Below are 16,731 nucleotides of genomic sequence, written 5' to 3' on the forward strand. Positions count from 1 at the left end.
TCAACCTGTTCATAGGACAGGCAACACAATTCAGCCCGACAAAATTGTTTTCATCACTGGCAGCTGCTATTGGTTCATGATTTCGTTTGCACCGACGCATATGTAATACGAATTTAGTTTAGTTACGAAGCTGATGAGCAAAATGTTCAACACGACGTTTGAACGTTGCTTTAGGGATTAGCACCAGGAACAATGTGTTGGTACGAAGGGGATTTGAAAATAGAGCGCGGTTTGTATGCATTATTCGCAAAATTTTCTCATTGACTCCTTCATCTTTAGTATTGAACAACTTACGCATATTGCTTGTGGTGTTCTGCAAAGTTATATGCCTATTTCTGTGACCCGAATGATTCTAGAGTTAAAGGGTCATAAATGTAAAAAATATGCGTATTTGGCACCGTTCTCAGGCATCACAGTAAGGTGGTTACTCTTGAATTTTGTTCAATAGGTAAATTGAACGAAAAGTTTTGGATTTGTAGCTAAAATTCAGAGACGAGTTTGCTGGTAAAGTAAACCGTCGTATGTTTGTTTGATGCTTGAAATATAGTATTGATTTGTATTTTTCGCTGATTGAACAGGTAAGCTAAACCCCCACGAGTCGCCACTGGCTGTAATTATCGCGGCATCACGTTGGTCAACGCCGTCTATGAGGTGCTCTCCCAGATTTGGTTGCGTCGTCTATCCCCAATAGCACGATAATTTGTAGGGCAATATCAGGCGGGCTTTGTGGGGGCCCATGCTACTACGGATCAAATTTTTACTCTCCGACAAATCCTCCAGAAATATCGGGAGTACACCGTGCTTACGCATCATATTTTCGTGGCTTTCAGAGCAGCATACGATACAGTTGAACGCGAACAGCTATGGCAGATAATGCACCAGTACGGTTTTCCGGACAAACTGACGCGGATGATCAAAGCTACTCCGGAGCCAGTAATGTGCTACGTGCGCGTTTCCTGGACGTCTCGAGTCCTTTCGAATCGCGCAGAGGGTTACGGTAAGGGGATGGACTGTCGAATGTTGGATAGATGCGTCGAAAACCAAATATAGCAACTGGAAATGGTTGATGAATTCGTATATTTGGAACCTCTGGTCACTGCCGACAGTAATACGAGTAAGAAGATTCAAAAACGTATTCAAGCTGGAAATCGAGCCTAATTTTCCTTTTGCAAGACGCTTCGATTAAGGAGCATTCGCCACCGCATAAAGCTGACGATGTACCAAACGCCAATCAGACCCTTAGTCCTCTATGGATTTGAGACTTGCCTTATTTGAGCGAAAGGTTCTGTGGATTATTCTTGACGGAGTACAAACGGAAATCGGAGAGTGGCGTATGTGTATGCACTACAAGCTGCAGGCACTGCTTGGAGAGATTCCGATGGGAATGTTCTCCATCGGGAGACTACGATGGGCAGGCCACATAGCAAAGATGCCGGACGACTATGCAGTGAAATCCATTCTCGTCAGAAATCCATTGACACTAGGAATAGAGGGGCCCACCGTCCCGGACAAACTAAAAAAGATTCTCTGGGATTCCTCGCATTGGAATCGTGTGAAGGAATTCTGCAGAGGATTCGTATAGAATGCCTTGTTTATAGAATCAGGAGTCTTGTATGAGAAATCAAAAGTTGAATCGCCGAGATACATATAATTCGGTAAGGGAATCGCCTGTACTATGAAATCCTCTGGGCTCTGGATTCTAAAAGCAGGAATCCTGGTGTATTAGTAAGGGGTGTTAGATGTCGAGACGCTCAACGAATTCACCACGAGTAGCCCAGGACCGAGTATCAGTGGAGAGGAATTCTTGATACGGTAAGAGCCACCCTAAGACTTTATACTGCTAGAAGAAATAAGTAACAATAAAAGAAATAGTATTATAATTTTTCCATATATTTTGTTAATACCAGCAACACATTTTCTGGTCGCTGATTACTTGCGTGTGTAGAGTATAAATTTCACTTAACATAATGCTTCAAAAGCTTCTTAAAAACGATACAGATGGCCAAGTCAACATTTAAAACTTTCTTTGGATGTAGATCAATCGAAACATGCTTAACTCAATCTGAGAGTTGTAAAATAATCATAAAATAAAGAAGCGGATATAAGGCTTACATTAGAAAACTATTGCAATCATTAATCAAAACGCTTTGCGGGACAGCACCGAGCATGAGGAACGAAGCGTTGCGCAACTGTTTTTTTTTTTATTATTTTACTGCACCCGGCAGTGATCTTCGACGTCTTCGGCGAAATCCTCGGTGCTGAGGGCACACCGCTGCAGGACGCTATTGACCGCGGCACGAGCCAAATAACCGGTGGTTTGTGTTTGCGATAGAGAAAACAGCGGCGAAATGTCCTTCGTCGTCGGCAGGCCGTGATCTTTGCAGTACATGTTAAAGGAATCCTCTAGCAGGAAGTCCAGATCCAGCACCTGATTGAAGCGCAGCTCCGGATTGCGGCGCAAAATCGTAGCGACAATGCAGAGCAGTTCCACAGCAATCTGGCGCCGCTCGGGTTGGTTGATTTTGTTTAGCATTTCTTCCACCTGCAGTGCGAAGGAAAATTCGCTGCGACTTTTGTTCGATAGGGTCGTGGTTGCCGGCAGGCTGTGACCCTGCACCGTGATGCCCAGCGGCGTACGCTCCAGAACGTCCCACACGTGGTTGTAGAAGGTTGGTGGCACTCGGAACAGACAGCCCTCCAGTTGGCGTCTTTGGAGGGCACTGAAGCTGATTTGATAATAAAAAAAAAACACGGGATTAGTTTTTACAAGTTCAAAAGAAGGAAATTGAACTAGCTTACGGATCTTCTGTGGTATATTCGCTTACGGAAAGCACCCTTTGGAGCAGTTTGCGAATGTGAAACGGTGAGAGATTTTCAATGTCAGCTCCTTCGTCCCCGGTCATGTTCAGATAGAGTCGCATAGCTTCCAGCACCCAACCGACTCGAATTTTAAGAATACCTTTGAAAATATCAGGATTTGTGGCAATCAGTCGGCCAATGTAGAGCACCACTTCTTGCTGCAGTACAGCGTGAATAACATCATACGGTTGAACGGTAGAGTACATGACATTTTGAATCTCAGACGGGGTCATCGGTTTGTCGAAAACGGTTTCCCGCTGTCCGATCACCCCGACCGTGATCTGCTTCCCGTTGACCAGCACCGTTGTGATGAAGGGCGAAATGGAGTCAACAATATGGCGCAGCAGAGAGCTGCAATATCGTACGGCACGCCAATATCTTAGAGTTCCGGCTCTGTAATACAACTCGGTCAACCTGTTGTGAACTGACTCGCCGGATATTTCATAATGTGCGCCTTCACGGTGAAGCAAAATACCCAACAATTGACACTGTAAAAATATGGACTCCGTATTTCGGAGTCCATCGATGATGTCCGGAGTGGATCGGGTCTGATATTCAGCGGCGCTGATTTTGCGCTCCCGATAGGACTGCGCACGGGGAACGTCCGTCAAACTTTGATAGCCAATGTAATCGTGATGAAGCTGAGCGAACGATGATTCGACAGCATCGGGCAAATCTGACGGGGACATAAAATCCAGATGTTCGATACAGGAGCTGGAGATCAAATTCTGCAGCCGACCGATGCGGACCTTCATTCCGTCGCAGTAACCTTTCTTCAACATCGCCAGCAGATCGATCATTTCCTTGAACTGCGGATCGCGCATGTGCTCCTCGCGAATCAGCAAGCACACGGTAGGCCGGCCGGACAGGCGCCAATATTTTCCGACAAATTGGAGTTCAGTTTTGATATCGTCAATTAGCAAGGCCATGTCACGGTAAAGGTAGAAATCGGATACCTCAAAAATAAGCGGATAACAAAGCACTGTCATACCGCAAATTCGGTACACCTGAACAAGTGAACGATATCTTAGTTTGGTTTTTTTGAACTTTAAAGTTTGGGACTGAAGAGGACATTACCTTACTGGTACCTAAGGAACCAACTGGACGGGGAGGTCGTCCGGTGAGACCGATTTTTTCGTTCACACCTAACTGCTGGTAGACGTTGATTAGTTGCGTTGAAGACCAAATTTGAACCGGTTCAACCTAAACGTTGTTTTGAAGCGACATTGTTAGAAGAACAAAATCATTTGGTTTTGGACTGCAAAAATGAGGTGGACTTACCTCGTGAGGAGTTTGCGTTTGAATACCATAGGTGGCCATCATAGCTTGGAGGCGCATCGATTCCGTGATCAGCACGATTTGCACCACTAGATCGGTGGCAGTACCCTAGCGATCATTGGATAAAGGGGTCAGAAAAAAAACTTGCAATTGAATACGAGTGTCGGTGCAGAGTGTCCAGCATTGGTGCAACAGTACAGTTACCGGAAGTATTTACAAAATAAAAACCATTCAACATCGCTTGAGTTGTTAGACTAGCCTAGGCATTGGTTAAACGAAGTAAAACTTCTATAGTAGATATTAACAAAGCACATTTGTTATGTTGGAATGATATTATACAGTGTATGACATGTACAAGCCAATTAGGCAAAATTAAATTGTTATAATCTCTGCTACGTTAGATAATCTTGAGCTACACAAAATTCAAACAGTTAAGTTTAAAACTTATGATCGATAAGTTTTTTTTAACAAAATGGCAGTTTGATTAAACTTATTAGTTTAAAAAACTATATTTCTAATAAAACAAAAACAAATTCGTTGAACTAAATCATGCATCCTATAGAGAATCCCAACTTTTCAACCATAGTTTTGCTATTTATATATTACCAAAATTGATTCCAAAATTATTCAAAAATTTTTTTTACTTTGCGCATTGCCTCTGTAGGGTGTAGACAACACCCAGTACAGATTGTAGGCCCTAGTATCTGGAAATATAAAACCCCGTTCGGAGACTGTTTTAGTAGCAACTGTGCAAGCCAGATGGCAGTGCATTGATAAAAACGAACGATATTATTAGAATACATAAACAATACCAAACTTGAACTTGAACAAAAAAAAACTTGGAACGCTAACAAAATATGTACAAGATTAAAATTACCACAAAAATATCAATCAATCTACTAATTCTCCTACGGAAAAAAAAGACTAGAAAAAAAACCGCTACGATACTATCATTGGCCGGAGGAAAAATCTATTTACGCGCTTCTCCAGCATTTCGGACGTCACGGACTGCTGATCCTGTTCGATGTCCGTATCCCTACTGTCGTCCGTGACGGGCTCGAGTTCGACCACCTTGGGCAGTGACAGTGGACGGTGCATTACTGCCAGTGCCTTTATCATCATCATCATCATCATCACCGTACCGGTATACGTTTACGTTACGTTAGAGTGTGAAAACGTGCGTGCGGACAACAGTGCATGTTTCATTCCATTTTTAGCAGATATTACCCGTTCGGAAGTTTTTTTTTTGTATATATTCATGACACAAGAAACAGTCACACGTACGCGTCCAGGCAGAATGCAAATTGGTTTGTGGAATAAAGAGAAAGAGATAGAGATAGAAAATTTTGATTTGAATATTTAGAATAGAACTTAGAATATTTAAAGGGTGCCAAAAAATAAGGAAGAAACCCACTCTCGTGGGCGAAAAGAAAACCTACAAACAGGAAGCTACATAATTCAGCAACAGTTGTGAACAGCTGAGGGAGGGGTTTGATAATCATAAGAAAATAATAATTTTAACTAATTAATTAGGTATCTACAATCTACAACGACATCCATATGATTGTTCAGAAATTTAAAAAAGCAGTACTTACACTTCCTATTTTTGTACGCTGAAATGTACGATGCAGAAAAGTGTGACGTTAAGCGATTGAATAGAGAAAAGAAGAAACTCGGTTTAAGTTTTACCACAAAAGCGCTCGACGTCGGTGGCGGAAATAAAATATAGCCTAATAAAAGAAGTACAATGCTTCGATTGCTGCATGCATTGTTCTAGTTCCTGTAATTGTTATAATAATTTACAAATTTCATTCAGTTGGTTTATTTTCCGCGCTTTCCACTTGAAATATTGTCCTGGTAGCAGAACGCTACTGTATAAGCAATAAACTGTTTAGTATCTATCGGCCTCTCAGTTGGCCTAGATTACTTCCCTGCGGAACTTCGGAGTCATTCTCGAAAGCTTTAAACTGAGAAGCTCTACGTTTAGCGCAAAACGATCGGTCGATCAGTTAAGTCTTATTTTCATAGTTCATTTTTTTTTGAGAGCACAATTTGCGATTCCTAGGTAAGGTAGTAACTCTAATCGCTTAAAAGACTATAAAATTTGAATTGGGTTATAATGTGGGATAGCGTTAGGTGAGGTGAAGTGACTGTGAGAATAGAGATCGAGACCAAGACTTGAAACAGAAGAGGGCAAATCTGTCAAGAGATTCAGAGTTTATCTAGCTAGGTTAGAGGAATCCCATGATCCACTCAATATATATATCGTCTATCTATACACATCATCAACTTGTCTGCCAGTGGGCTGGTTGTCACCGAAATCCCAGGTATCTTAGCAGATCGTCCGACTACAACAGTTTGCAGAATTTGCAATGATTTACAGATATGAAATTGGGTTCTCAGACTATTTAAATAGTTAACAGTGCCTTCTAGCTACGTTTGTTCGAAAATTCCAAAAATTTTCAGGTGCTTAGCGAACAGTATGGTCGTCTCAAGTCCTGCACTCAGATACGGTATCGGATCTGGCTACTTTAACAGTTTGTAAGCCATCAAAACTACATTCCAACAATGCTACAAGCTTTGAAGGAACGAATACCGAAATGTAAAGTCTGGCTGAATTGTTTCGAAACGAGCAATATCAATGACACCTAGATGACTCGTAGTCCGCATTTTGGCGGAACTTGGGAGCCGGGAGTGAAACCCGTGCTGTTACGAATTCAATTTTCATACTCCAGAATCTTCCAGAAAAGTGGGGAATACAGCGTGCCGATGTATTATACTTTCGTAAATTTCAGGGCAGTATGCGATACTACCGAGCGCGAACAGCTGTGGCAGATAATACACGAGTTCTGCGGATAAACTGTCGCGGCTGATCAAAAATATCCTGTAGCAAATGATGTGCAAGCGTTATGTGCGTATTTCGGGAGCACTCCTTTCGAATCGCGCAGAGGATTGCGACAAGGGGATAGACTGTCTTGTATGTTATTTAACATCGCTATTCAAGTGGGCGATTGGGCATCGAATTGAGAGGAATGATCTTCAGCAATAGTAGCCAACTAGGAGTTGGCCTTCGCAGATGACCTTGACTAAGGATGTAGTTTAGCGGTCTGAAATTAAACAACAGAAAACTTTTTCCAAATTAAATTCTACTATTTTCATTTATTCGCGACAGATACGTATTTCGCCTACGAAGTGCGTTTCGAAGTTCGAAAACAGACACTGATGAAGCCTGCAAGTCGTAGGCGAAATACGTATCTGTCGCGAATAAATAAAAATAGTAGAATTTAATTTGGAAAAAGTTTTCTTTTATTTAATTTCAGGTTTCGTATTTTACTAAAAAAAGCCTCCAAAAAACTACAGTCAAAGCTAGTAGGATTGGGATAAAAATCAATGCGTCTGTTGCATTATTTCAGTACTGCTTATTTAGAGTGTAGTTTTCTATCACTATAAGGTTGCCACTCTTGTAGTTTCTCGTGGCAGTTTCTCATCATCATTCAGACTCTGTTTTCGAACTCATTCAGACTGTTAACACGTAGTTAATAAAGTTATCCTAACTAAATAGTGTCTGTGTTATTGATATTGAGAACAAAACCTGGTGTCAGAAGTGGGATAGTATGACTCACGAGCGGAGGATTGCATTGCGATGGAGCATATTTGGCGCAAATGGTACATTGTTTGACGACGTCTTTGATATGCGACGACATTCCTGGCCAAAATAAATTGACTCTAGCGAGTTTTAAAGTACTTTAATTAGCAGCTGCTTGATCTTTTTGATCTTTTGATCTTTTTCAGTTTCAGCCATTATATCCTTCAAGCGACTATCCGAGACGGCCAAAAAACGTCATACTTTTAGCTTTTCCACTTCCATCATTACTTTGCAAACATTTAGCTTGTTGAATTGATCATTTTGTTTCGCGTTGGTAGGAGCTCGGGACAAAGCGTCTGCAACAACGTTTTCCTTTCCAGTAACAAATTCAATTATCAGTTTATCCGCATATGTTGTAAACGGCGCAGTACTGACAGAAGAGACGTTTGAAACAAATTTACGAGTGGCTTATGATCAGTTTTGATAATCGTTTTAGGGTTTCCGACGATAAGTTGATCAAAGCGTACGCATGCGAGAAGAATCGCTACCCAGATAACACAAGATCGTAATAGAATGTTCGTATTAAATCGTTTTCTTGTCAATTTTACATAGGAATTGTATAATTATTAGAGTATATCAAAACAAAGTGAACAATAATTTGTTTTGCAGTCGTGCGTGTCCTCATATTAAACTCATGTCATGACTGTGAATTATAAAGCAGTATAGATGATTGCAATATTTAGTTATATCTTAATAATATATTCAGGAGTATTAAGTTGCGTGTTATGTTATGAAAACCGCTGTATAAAATGCAAGATAGAATTACAAATTGTCAAAATTTTCGCGCGTATGTTGCCTCCACTTTGGTACTTATATGTTCTAATCTGGCGTGAGATATAACTTTTTCGTTCAGATATGGTGTCGTATTTCTCAGTTGCAATCGAGATATACAAACCAAATGATTTACTGGGTAGAAGCTCTTTCTCAATTTGAGCATAATTACGCTCAGTTGGTGTTAGCGTTCGAGATGCGTAGCCAATGACACCTCTGGCTGATAGACTGCGACGCCCAGGTCAAAGCAACTAGCATCGCATTCGCTGGTCAACGGTTCATGTATGTTATAGTACCGTAAAGAACGTATATCGGCCACTAATGACTTTACTCGGTTCAAGTCCTCTTCTTCTATAGAGGACCACTGCCATGGTACCGACTCGGAGATTAATTTGCGAAGATTAGTAAGGTTGGCACTTAGGTTTTGAATGAAACGGCTTAAATAATTTACCATGCCAACGAAACGATGCACTTCCTGGCGGTTAGTCGGAGTCAGGTATTTTCGTATTGTTGCTGTTTTACTTTCATCAGCCTGTAAACCTGTATTAGTCAGCATATGTCCATAGAATTTTACAGACGTATGGCACAGTCGTAGCTTGGAGCGATTCAATTTGACGTTATGTTTTACCAAGCGTATTAGGAGATTCTCCAAACAATGATTATGTTCAGCTAAGGCTTTTTCCAAGTTATCGCCTGTCCCATATACTAAAAGATCGTCTGCTATGCATTCTACTCCTTGAAGACCTTGAGTTATCTCTTACAATTTCATTTGGAATATCTCTGGAGCCGGAACAATACCGAAAGGTAGTCGTCTAGTGGAGTCCACCGGTAGCGACCAAACGGGGTCCAGAAAGTTGTAAGTTTACTGCTAGACTCGTCAAGTTCTACGTGCCAAACACCCTTTTTAGCGTCGACTGTTGAGAAGATTTTGGCCTTGCCAAGTTCTGGTAATATTTCATCTAAAGTGATGAATTGCAAATTTAGTCTCTTGAGTGACTTGTTGAGAGGAACCGGATCCAAACAAATTCTGACACCGGATGTTTCTGAGTCTCGCTGTACTATATTACTCACCAAATCTGTATGAGCGGTTTCCTTGACGATAACGCCATCTTTCTCCAACTTGGCAAGCTCCTTTCAATTGTCTCTCAACGCAATTGGAACTCGGCGTGGAGGTTGAATTGATGGCTGCACGTTGCTGTCAAACTCAAGTGAGACTGGTCCAGAAAATTTTCCATATCCAACGAAAATATCTGAATGAGCTTCTACTATTTTCTGCGCTTGAATACGATACACATTCAGAAAATTTGTTTCAGAAATTTTCCTTTCGGTAAAAGATACTGTTTACAGAACTTCACAAAACCAAAGACTCGAGATGCCTTAGCCGAAATTAAAGGTAAAAAAGAAAGTTGATTGTAGAAAACTACCATTATAAAACTTTAAAACAAAATAGAAAAAAGTGTTTTTACAGAAGCGGCATTTTACCGTGTCGAGTTTCTTTCATGGGGCACTGGAACACTTACGTGCGCTTCCCGTGCCGGATCCTCATAGAATTAATATCAAAAGTCTATAAAATCGAAGTCTAAAACAAAAAATCGACTTTTCGAAAATTTTCGTCAGCTCCGGCCGTGTGTCTGTAACTAATATCGTTGGAAGATCATATTCTAGTATTACATACCACAGCTCATTTCGTTTGATTGCCTCGAACGTCGTCTTAAAGTCAACAAACAGCTGCAAAAAAGTAAAGCCTAGGTGCTACATTCCGTTATCGAAGCTTCTGTTTTTTATACGTCAGACTTCGCAACCAGCTGTTAGAATGTAGGACAATTGCAGGGCTAGTTGCTACGATCCTAACAGTCTCTCCCAGTAACAGTAACTCTAACAGTCTCTCCCAGTCGGGATTCGAACATATGACGACTGGCTTATTACTGGGTTACCATCATGCCTCGAGGCCAACTGGGAGGCCGATGAGGAGTCCGCAAATTATCACACACGGTACTTGTATAGCCAGTAAGCCAGTAACTGACACAAACACTTTATAAACAAAGTGGAGCAACGTATAGGATTGTTTCGTGCAGTCGGTCGCTCTCCGCTCTGGGTAGTCCAGCCGTGGCATTTTTCAGCCCAAGGCAATTAGTCTTGTTAACCTCTTCATGTGTTGGTGGCCCCACAGCTTGAGCATCGCTCATGATACTTGTCCTGTTACCATCAGTGAACACGAGTTTGCGTTTACCCCGCTTACATTTTGATAGTAACAATGAATATAACGAAAATTTAAGAGGTTGTTCTGAGGGATGCTGATCGAATGGCGAAAGGTTAGAAACAGAATGTGAATCGCCAGTGGGTAATTTCGATCTTGCTTGAAAAAGGATTTTGGAGGTACTGTTCACTTCACCAGCACACAGAAATCGGATGGCTGTTAGTTATTGTTTTTTTGGAAATTTTGACCACTTTGCCTATTATTTTGAACTTTTGTATTAAAATTTATTTGGATAGGATAACTTGACTGCGACGGGATGGCCGCAGCCAACAACAGTGCGTCCTGCTATCACGGCGGATGAAAAAACAAACACAGGCACAATTGTACAGAGAGGGTTAAACTACTGTTTGACTAAAACTAGAACGATTTCGGCAGTATATTTGTAGAGCCTCAGTCTGCATAGCCAATTTTTGTGAACGATAAGCGTTAAGCACAAATTCAGTCATGATTCAAGATCACCTGTTGAAAGTATTCGACAAATATTTTACTATTTACAACGATTTTATTTTATTAAAGGTGGAGGAGTGTTTGGTGAGAAAGATTGGTAGACTGGATAGTAATACGAAACTTCGATGTGGCGCCAGAAATATATAGCGTAGTTCAATTACTAAGTGCGACTCTAACCCACACTCTCTCGGTTTGCGCCCAAGTGTTTTGACAATTAAACTATCAGTACACGACCCTAGATAATAGATAATTAGATAATCTCACATCCAGTTTTCGATCATTCCGGTCTAACCATTCGTACGCCTAACCACGGTCTAACCACTTGCCTACGGTAATTATTTTTATATGGTTGCTCTTATTGCTTCTACCACTGAGAAGATAGACTATTATCGACTGCATTGTGGTTGGAGCATTGAACTACGCTATATAACATCGAAGTTTCGCAATATCATTCAGTCTACCAGTCTTCCTCACCCAGCGCTCCTCCAACTTTAATAAAAAATGACTTATGTTGGACCGCGACAGAGTCAAAGACAAGTAAAACAGAAAAAAACATCGTCAATACTAATCAACTTCAACCCAGTGTAGTATCATTCTAGAAAAGATTTTCAAAGATAACTAGTCTACAGGCTCAATATCTTTCGAAAAGTGGGGGCCAACGTTGTGGTTTCGTTAGACAAGACTAAATCAAGAAAAAGATGTTTCTGTTCGATTTTTCACATGTAATCCGCGCACGTTTTGGTAGTATACTCGCATGGGCTAGAGATCTTCTCCTACGCCGCTCCTTTGGGAGAATAGTCGCGCCGAGTTCTAAGCTAGGACGCTTATCCAAACTCTGACTTTACGTGTAGAAGCTCCTGCGGCTTATCCAGTTGTGCTTATTCAGTAACCAAGTAAAAAGTAAAGTAACAATGATGTTTCTGTTTTGCTCCATAATTTTAATCGTACGATCTTTTTGTTGCTTTTTGGCAAGTTCTGATTACAATGACTGGTGATTCGTTTTATCCTATGAAGATTGGAACTGAATAAAGAGTAGCTTTCAGTTCCGCTTTAAGTCATCAAATTGTTTACTGCTTATTGTACAATTGTTAGTGTTAAAATTTTACAGATCCTCCCTAGTGGTCCATGAAGGTCCAGCACCTTAGAAAGCGAAGGTGGAATGAATCTTGGTTCAAAGAAGGAAGGTTTATCATAATTGTTAAATATTAGCCTTTCATAATAAACACAGCTTGCTGCCTTTTGGTATAATAGCGAAAATGTAGTTTTTAAAAATAATTCTAGTTTAGCACGAGATTCATTTATCCAATTTAAAAATGAACTGCGCAGTACGAGTCCCAATGCAAATATTCCCCTTTCACATTTAAAAGTGTGAAAATTACTTAGTTATTGAAGTCAACTTTTTGCCAATGCTTAATTGGTCCTTCAACAACTCATCGAGTTTCGTTTGCTTCACCGTTGATGCTCTGTTGCTCAATCTAAAATGGAGTAGATGTATGTCGCACTTCTATTCTAACAAACTGACTAAAAAAACTAACAAACTAAAGGATGGCTAATTTTGAAACCAATTAGGTACGGATTAGTTGACACGAAACAGAAAACATAAAACCGAATTCGGAGCAGATGAAGAAAGTTTCAATTAGATGGTCATAAGCTAGAGGTGGTTATTAAAAAAAACAAGATCAAATATTAAAAAAAAGTAAAGTAACTTAACAACCGAAGAGAGGAGAGCTCATCCGCAGAGTGGTCGATTGTTCTCTCTAAACTACTACTAGAACTTAACAGAACAAGAAAACAAAAAGAGAAACGGAATCGGTCGAACCGAACCAGCTCGTTTTACTTACAATTCCCGGCTTAGCCTGTGAGGTTATATTTGGTATGGTGGTTTTGTTTGGTTTTGGTGATGTTACAGGGTAGAAGAGAGCGTGTGATCGAATGATGGGAGGAAAGTTCATTTACATTTGCCGAAAAACCGCGTGCGTTATTTTTTGTTCGAGTAAGGCAGCATGTATGTTCAAGTGAGAAAAAGAATAAAAATTGCGTTAATCTTATCACCTTCCGCTTCCACAGAACTAAAGTAGCAGTATTAAACATTGGCACTCCCAAGTAAAAACCTTTTTAAAAATGTTCCTTATTTCCAATTATGGGATGGATGTTTGAACCAGTGAATAATCCTAAACAACTTATTAAAGGTAACAAAAGACACTTACCTGAAAAGCAGAATAGCGGCCACCTTTACGGGGTCGATTGTAGGACGGCAAATAGCGACGAATGGGGTCCAGCTCATTGATGTGTAGCAAACCAGCCGTCAGTAGTTGGGCAATTATAAAAACTGACTGGCCCCAGAGGAACAATGCCTGAGATGATGCACGAGTGTACATGCCGTCGCCGTCCGGGGCGTAACACATCGAAACGACAGGATCTAAACAAATCAATTTCAACATTTGAAACATGGCAAATAGGACAGATTTACGAACCTCCATTCTGATCCGAGTGCATGCACTTCCTTAATTCCATTTGATACTCCTCGATTTGTTCCAAATTGTTCTTGAAAACGCCATCAATAATCATATACGTGTAGAACATTGGCCATTCACATTCATATCCATCAAAATCCTTGATCTCCCCCTTGTGATAGTATCGTCTAGTTTTATCCTCCAACCGTGACAGATAACCATCCCGACTAAACCGCTTAAAGCCCTTCTTTCCCTTCAACCGTGCCACCACATTGTTTTTAGTCAAATCAACCAGCCTTTCCTCGTGAGAAGCAAACGCCGGAAAGGACAGCGTCGGTATCAGCGAAGCATCAACTCCCTTCGAGCTGGATTCGCGAGGTAGCATGGTTTCGAAAATGCTGCGATTGCGATTGTGCGCATCGATGTCAACGTAGACAACGCTCCAGGAAGCTCCTTTTTCACCGAACAGATTGCAGCCGTTGATAGCTTCCAGCGCCGATTTGGCCATTCCAATCGAGGAAGCGTGTATTTCCGGGGTTCCATCGTTGTATTTAGATCCACGTTCCCACATACCGTAGTCGGGCGTTCGATAGGCTCGCTCGACGTAATACACCAAATTCTGGACGAATGCAACCTCATCTTGTGTGTAAATGATCTGCAGCCCTGAGGATATCATCTGAACCAAAAATATGAGGTAGATCGAAACTACATCGATCTGCAAATGGTTGTATTTATCGTCCGAGTAGATTTCCTCTCCGGTGTTAAGATGAAATTTGCAATGCAGTGCATTAACGGCACATTGGCGTGATTTGAACTTTTCCACGCGATGGGCTTGCTTAATCCAACACTCCAAAACACCGCGCATGCACTTGACTGCCGACTGACCCAGTTCGTACGATTTACCACGATCATCATCAATACGTCTGCAAGTCAAAAATAAAAATTTACCAACCATTTCAATGCCAAAATCCTGAGGGCCTTACCGGTAGGCTTGATAGAGGCTCCAGATTGCTGCCGCACAGTATACACTATCCCGAATACTTCCCACATCGCGATCGGTGCTCAGCACTGGAAAGAGTCCGGTGATTGGACTTTGAAATTGCAACAGTTGTCTCTTCACTGAGCGAGATCAAAACAGAGAAAAAAAGGCCGCAGACAAACGAGAGAGAGCGTAAAAAAGATTATAGGAAATATATAAATATCACCGACAATCAGTCAAGGACGAACTAATCAACATTCGAAATGAAAGTGAAATCGAAAAACCAAACCAATAATTGGAGGTTGAACTCACCAATTCCGTAGTAAATATCGAGCTGTTTTACTGTGTCCTCGTAGTTGGAAATCTTAAGGAACTGGTCTAGGTTCATATCGTCCAAACTAGGTTGCCGAGCGACCGACGGGACCGAACTCCTGCAGAGGAAAAAAAATAAACCGAAAAATTCGCCCATTTCAATTGTTGAATATCTTTTCGAAATCAAGTGAATACTTACGGAATCAACCGCTCCAAGGTCGCCATAATTATGAGTATCTAATTTTTCGTAGGTAGGAGATCAATCTGGTCTGTTTTAGACGGAAATTTTTCGAAAAACTACTCCGATCTTTTTCAACGGAGTTCAAAGTGAGGAAAATATCTTTTTGAATGACACAGTTGACGTTTCAATGTCATGCACATCCGAGTAGCGCGCTCTTAGCGGAATCCGGCTCGCACTAACGATGTAAACAAAGCCATCACACCTCATCAAATTCAGCCGCAGGGGTACCAAAAAGTGTTGCCACTTCGTTTCAGGCGAACCGAACGGTTGGATTGGACTCGCCGTTTATTTTTAATCGACAAATTTTCTCACTATTTTCATAGGCGAAAAGGTTGGCTGAACTTAAATTCACCTACCTGCTTGGTCAAAATTTGCTTGCCGGTTCCTATTTTATAATACATACATTATATACGTGCAAGGGCAAAACGAACAAGTCATGAATATAATGAATGAACGGTGGCAATAACAACGACACATCATGTCCCAGTTGAGCATTTTTCAGGAGCTTTTCTGATCACCAGCTTATTATCGCTGAGAGACGCTTGAGCACGTGTCCAACGACGGAAGGTGAAAGTTGGGTTTCGTTACGACGTCCGTCGATTAGAAAATCCTGAGATGAAAAGAGCCTTTAACAAATAACTAGAATTTCGATCCTCCGCCTGGCGAAACTGTCGCAAGACGGACTGGCATCAAGTATATGCCTTCATCAAGTAGTTGACGAAACATTCTGCATTCGGCGGAAGGAGTGGATTTCGGATCAAACTTGGAGGACGATCAACGAGCTGAGGAAGGCAAAAGTCGGCATTGAGCGAGCGTGATCTAAAGCGGCTAAGGGTACCGCCAGAGTAAACGCGACTGCGACGCGACGCGACATCGCTCTCAGCTTCAGAGCTGGTCAGTTACTGACCAACAACCGTTCAGAATCCAGAACAGCTTAAGCGATGGAGTAAGCCTTTTGAGCAACTCCTTCGAGTTTCAAATATGTCAAAGACGAGCAAAACCAGCCATCACTGAACGAAATTCAAGCAATAGTCAAAAGTATGATATCCAACAGCGCACTAGGGATAGGCTGCACTTCAGCCGAGGAACTCAAAGCTGACCCATCTTTGCCAGTCCAGATGACGCATCATCAGCTGATATATGGGAAACCGCAATTTATGGACTGTATGCAAGACATATTGCCCAAAGTCCCCAAAAACAGCGACCTAACTGAATGTGGTAACTGGCGTAGCATCACGTTGCTCTGTATAAGAGTAATACAGTTAAAGTACACTGTGAGGTAATCCTCTATCGAATCCAGGAGAAGATCGACGTTATGGCAGCAGCAAGCTGGATTTTGCGCTGATCAATCATGTGTAGACCATATCATAACGCTCCAAATTATATTAAAGTAGATCAACGAATTCCGGGACTCTCTTCCACTAATGTTCGTTGACTTTGAAAAAGCGTTTGACCGATTCCAACACGACAACATCTGAGGCGCACTTA

General features: G+C 41.4%; 1 protein-coding gene across 2 annotated transcripts; it reads right to left on the bottom strand.

Annotated features, from left to right (window-relative positions):
- Nucleotides 1-1,890: 1,890 nt before the first annotated feature.
- Nucleotides 1,891-15,326, bottom strand: LOC128739396 (probable phosphorylase b kinase regulatory subunit beta). Of its 2 annotated transcripts, XM_053834879.1 has the most exons (10): nucleotides 15,202-15,326; nucleotides 15,003-15,121; nucleotides 14,695-14,830; nucleotides 13,733-14,634; nucleotides 13,466-13,677; nucleotides 13,100-13,114; nucleotides 4,141-4,245; nucleotides 3,937-4,062; nucleotides 2,800-3,866; nucleotides 1,891-2,726 (listed from the first exon to the last, which is right to left on the bottom strand). In XM_053834879.1, the coding sequence occupies exons 1-10, from the start codon at nucleotides 15,225-15,227 to the stop codon at nucleotides 2,210-2,212; spliced, it is 3,225 nt and encodes a 1,074-aa protein (XP_053690854.1). In that variant the 5' UTR covers nucleotides 15,228-15,326; the 3' UTR covers nucleotides 1,891-2,209. The 2 variants fall into 2 exon arrangements, with proteins under 2 accessions (XP_053690854.1, XP_053690855.1); XM_053834880.1 differs by lacking the exon at nucleotides 13,100-13,114.
- Between the last annotated feature and the right edge of the window lie 1,405 nt (nucleotides 15,327-16,731).

Source organism: Sabethes cyaneus, chromosome 3 (assembly GCF_943734655.1).
Source record: "Sabethes cyaneus chromosome 3, idSabCyanKW18_F2, whole genome shotgun sequence".
Lineage (NCBI taxonomy): Eukaryota > Metazoa > Arthropoda > Insecta > Diptera > Culicidae > Sabethes > Sabethes cyaneus.

What these genes read in the sequence shown, in the direction of transcription:
- LOC128739396 (XM_053834879.1), bottom strand. Translation starts at nt 15,227, where the DNA reads ATGGCGACCTTGGAGCGGTTGATTCC. An exon ending in CGATATTTACTACGGAATTG is followed by an intron (nt 14,831 to 15,002) that starts GTGAGTTCAACC and finishes GATCTCGCTCAG; the next exon opens with TGAAGAGACAACTGTTGCAA. An exon ending in AAACGCAAACTCCTCACGAG is followed by an intron (nt 4,063 to 4,140) that starts GTAAGTCCACCT and finishes AACAACGTTTAG; the next exon opens with GTTGAACCGGTTCAAATTTG.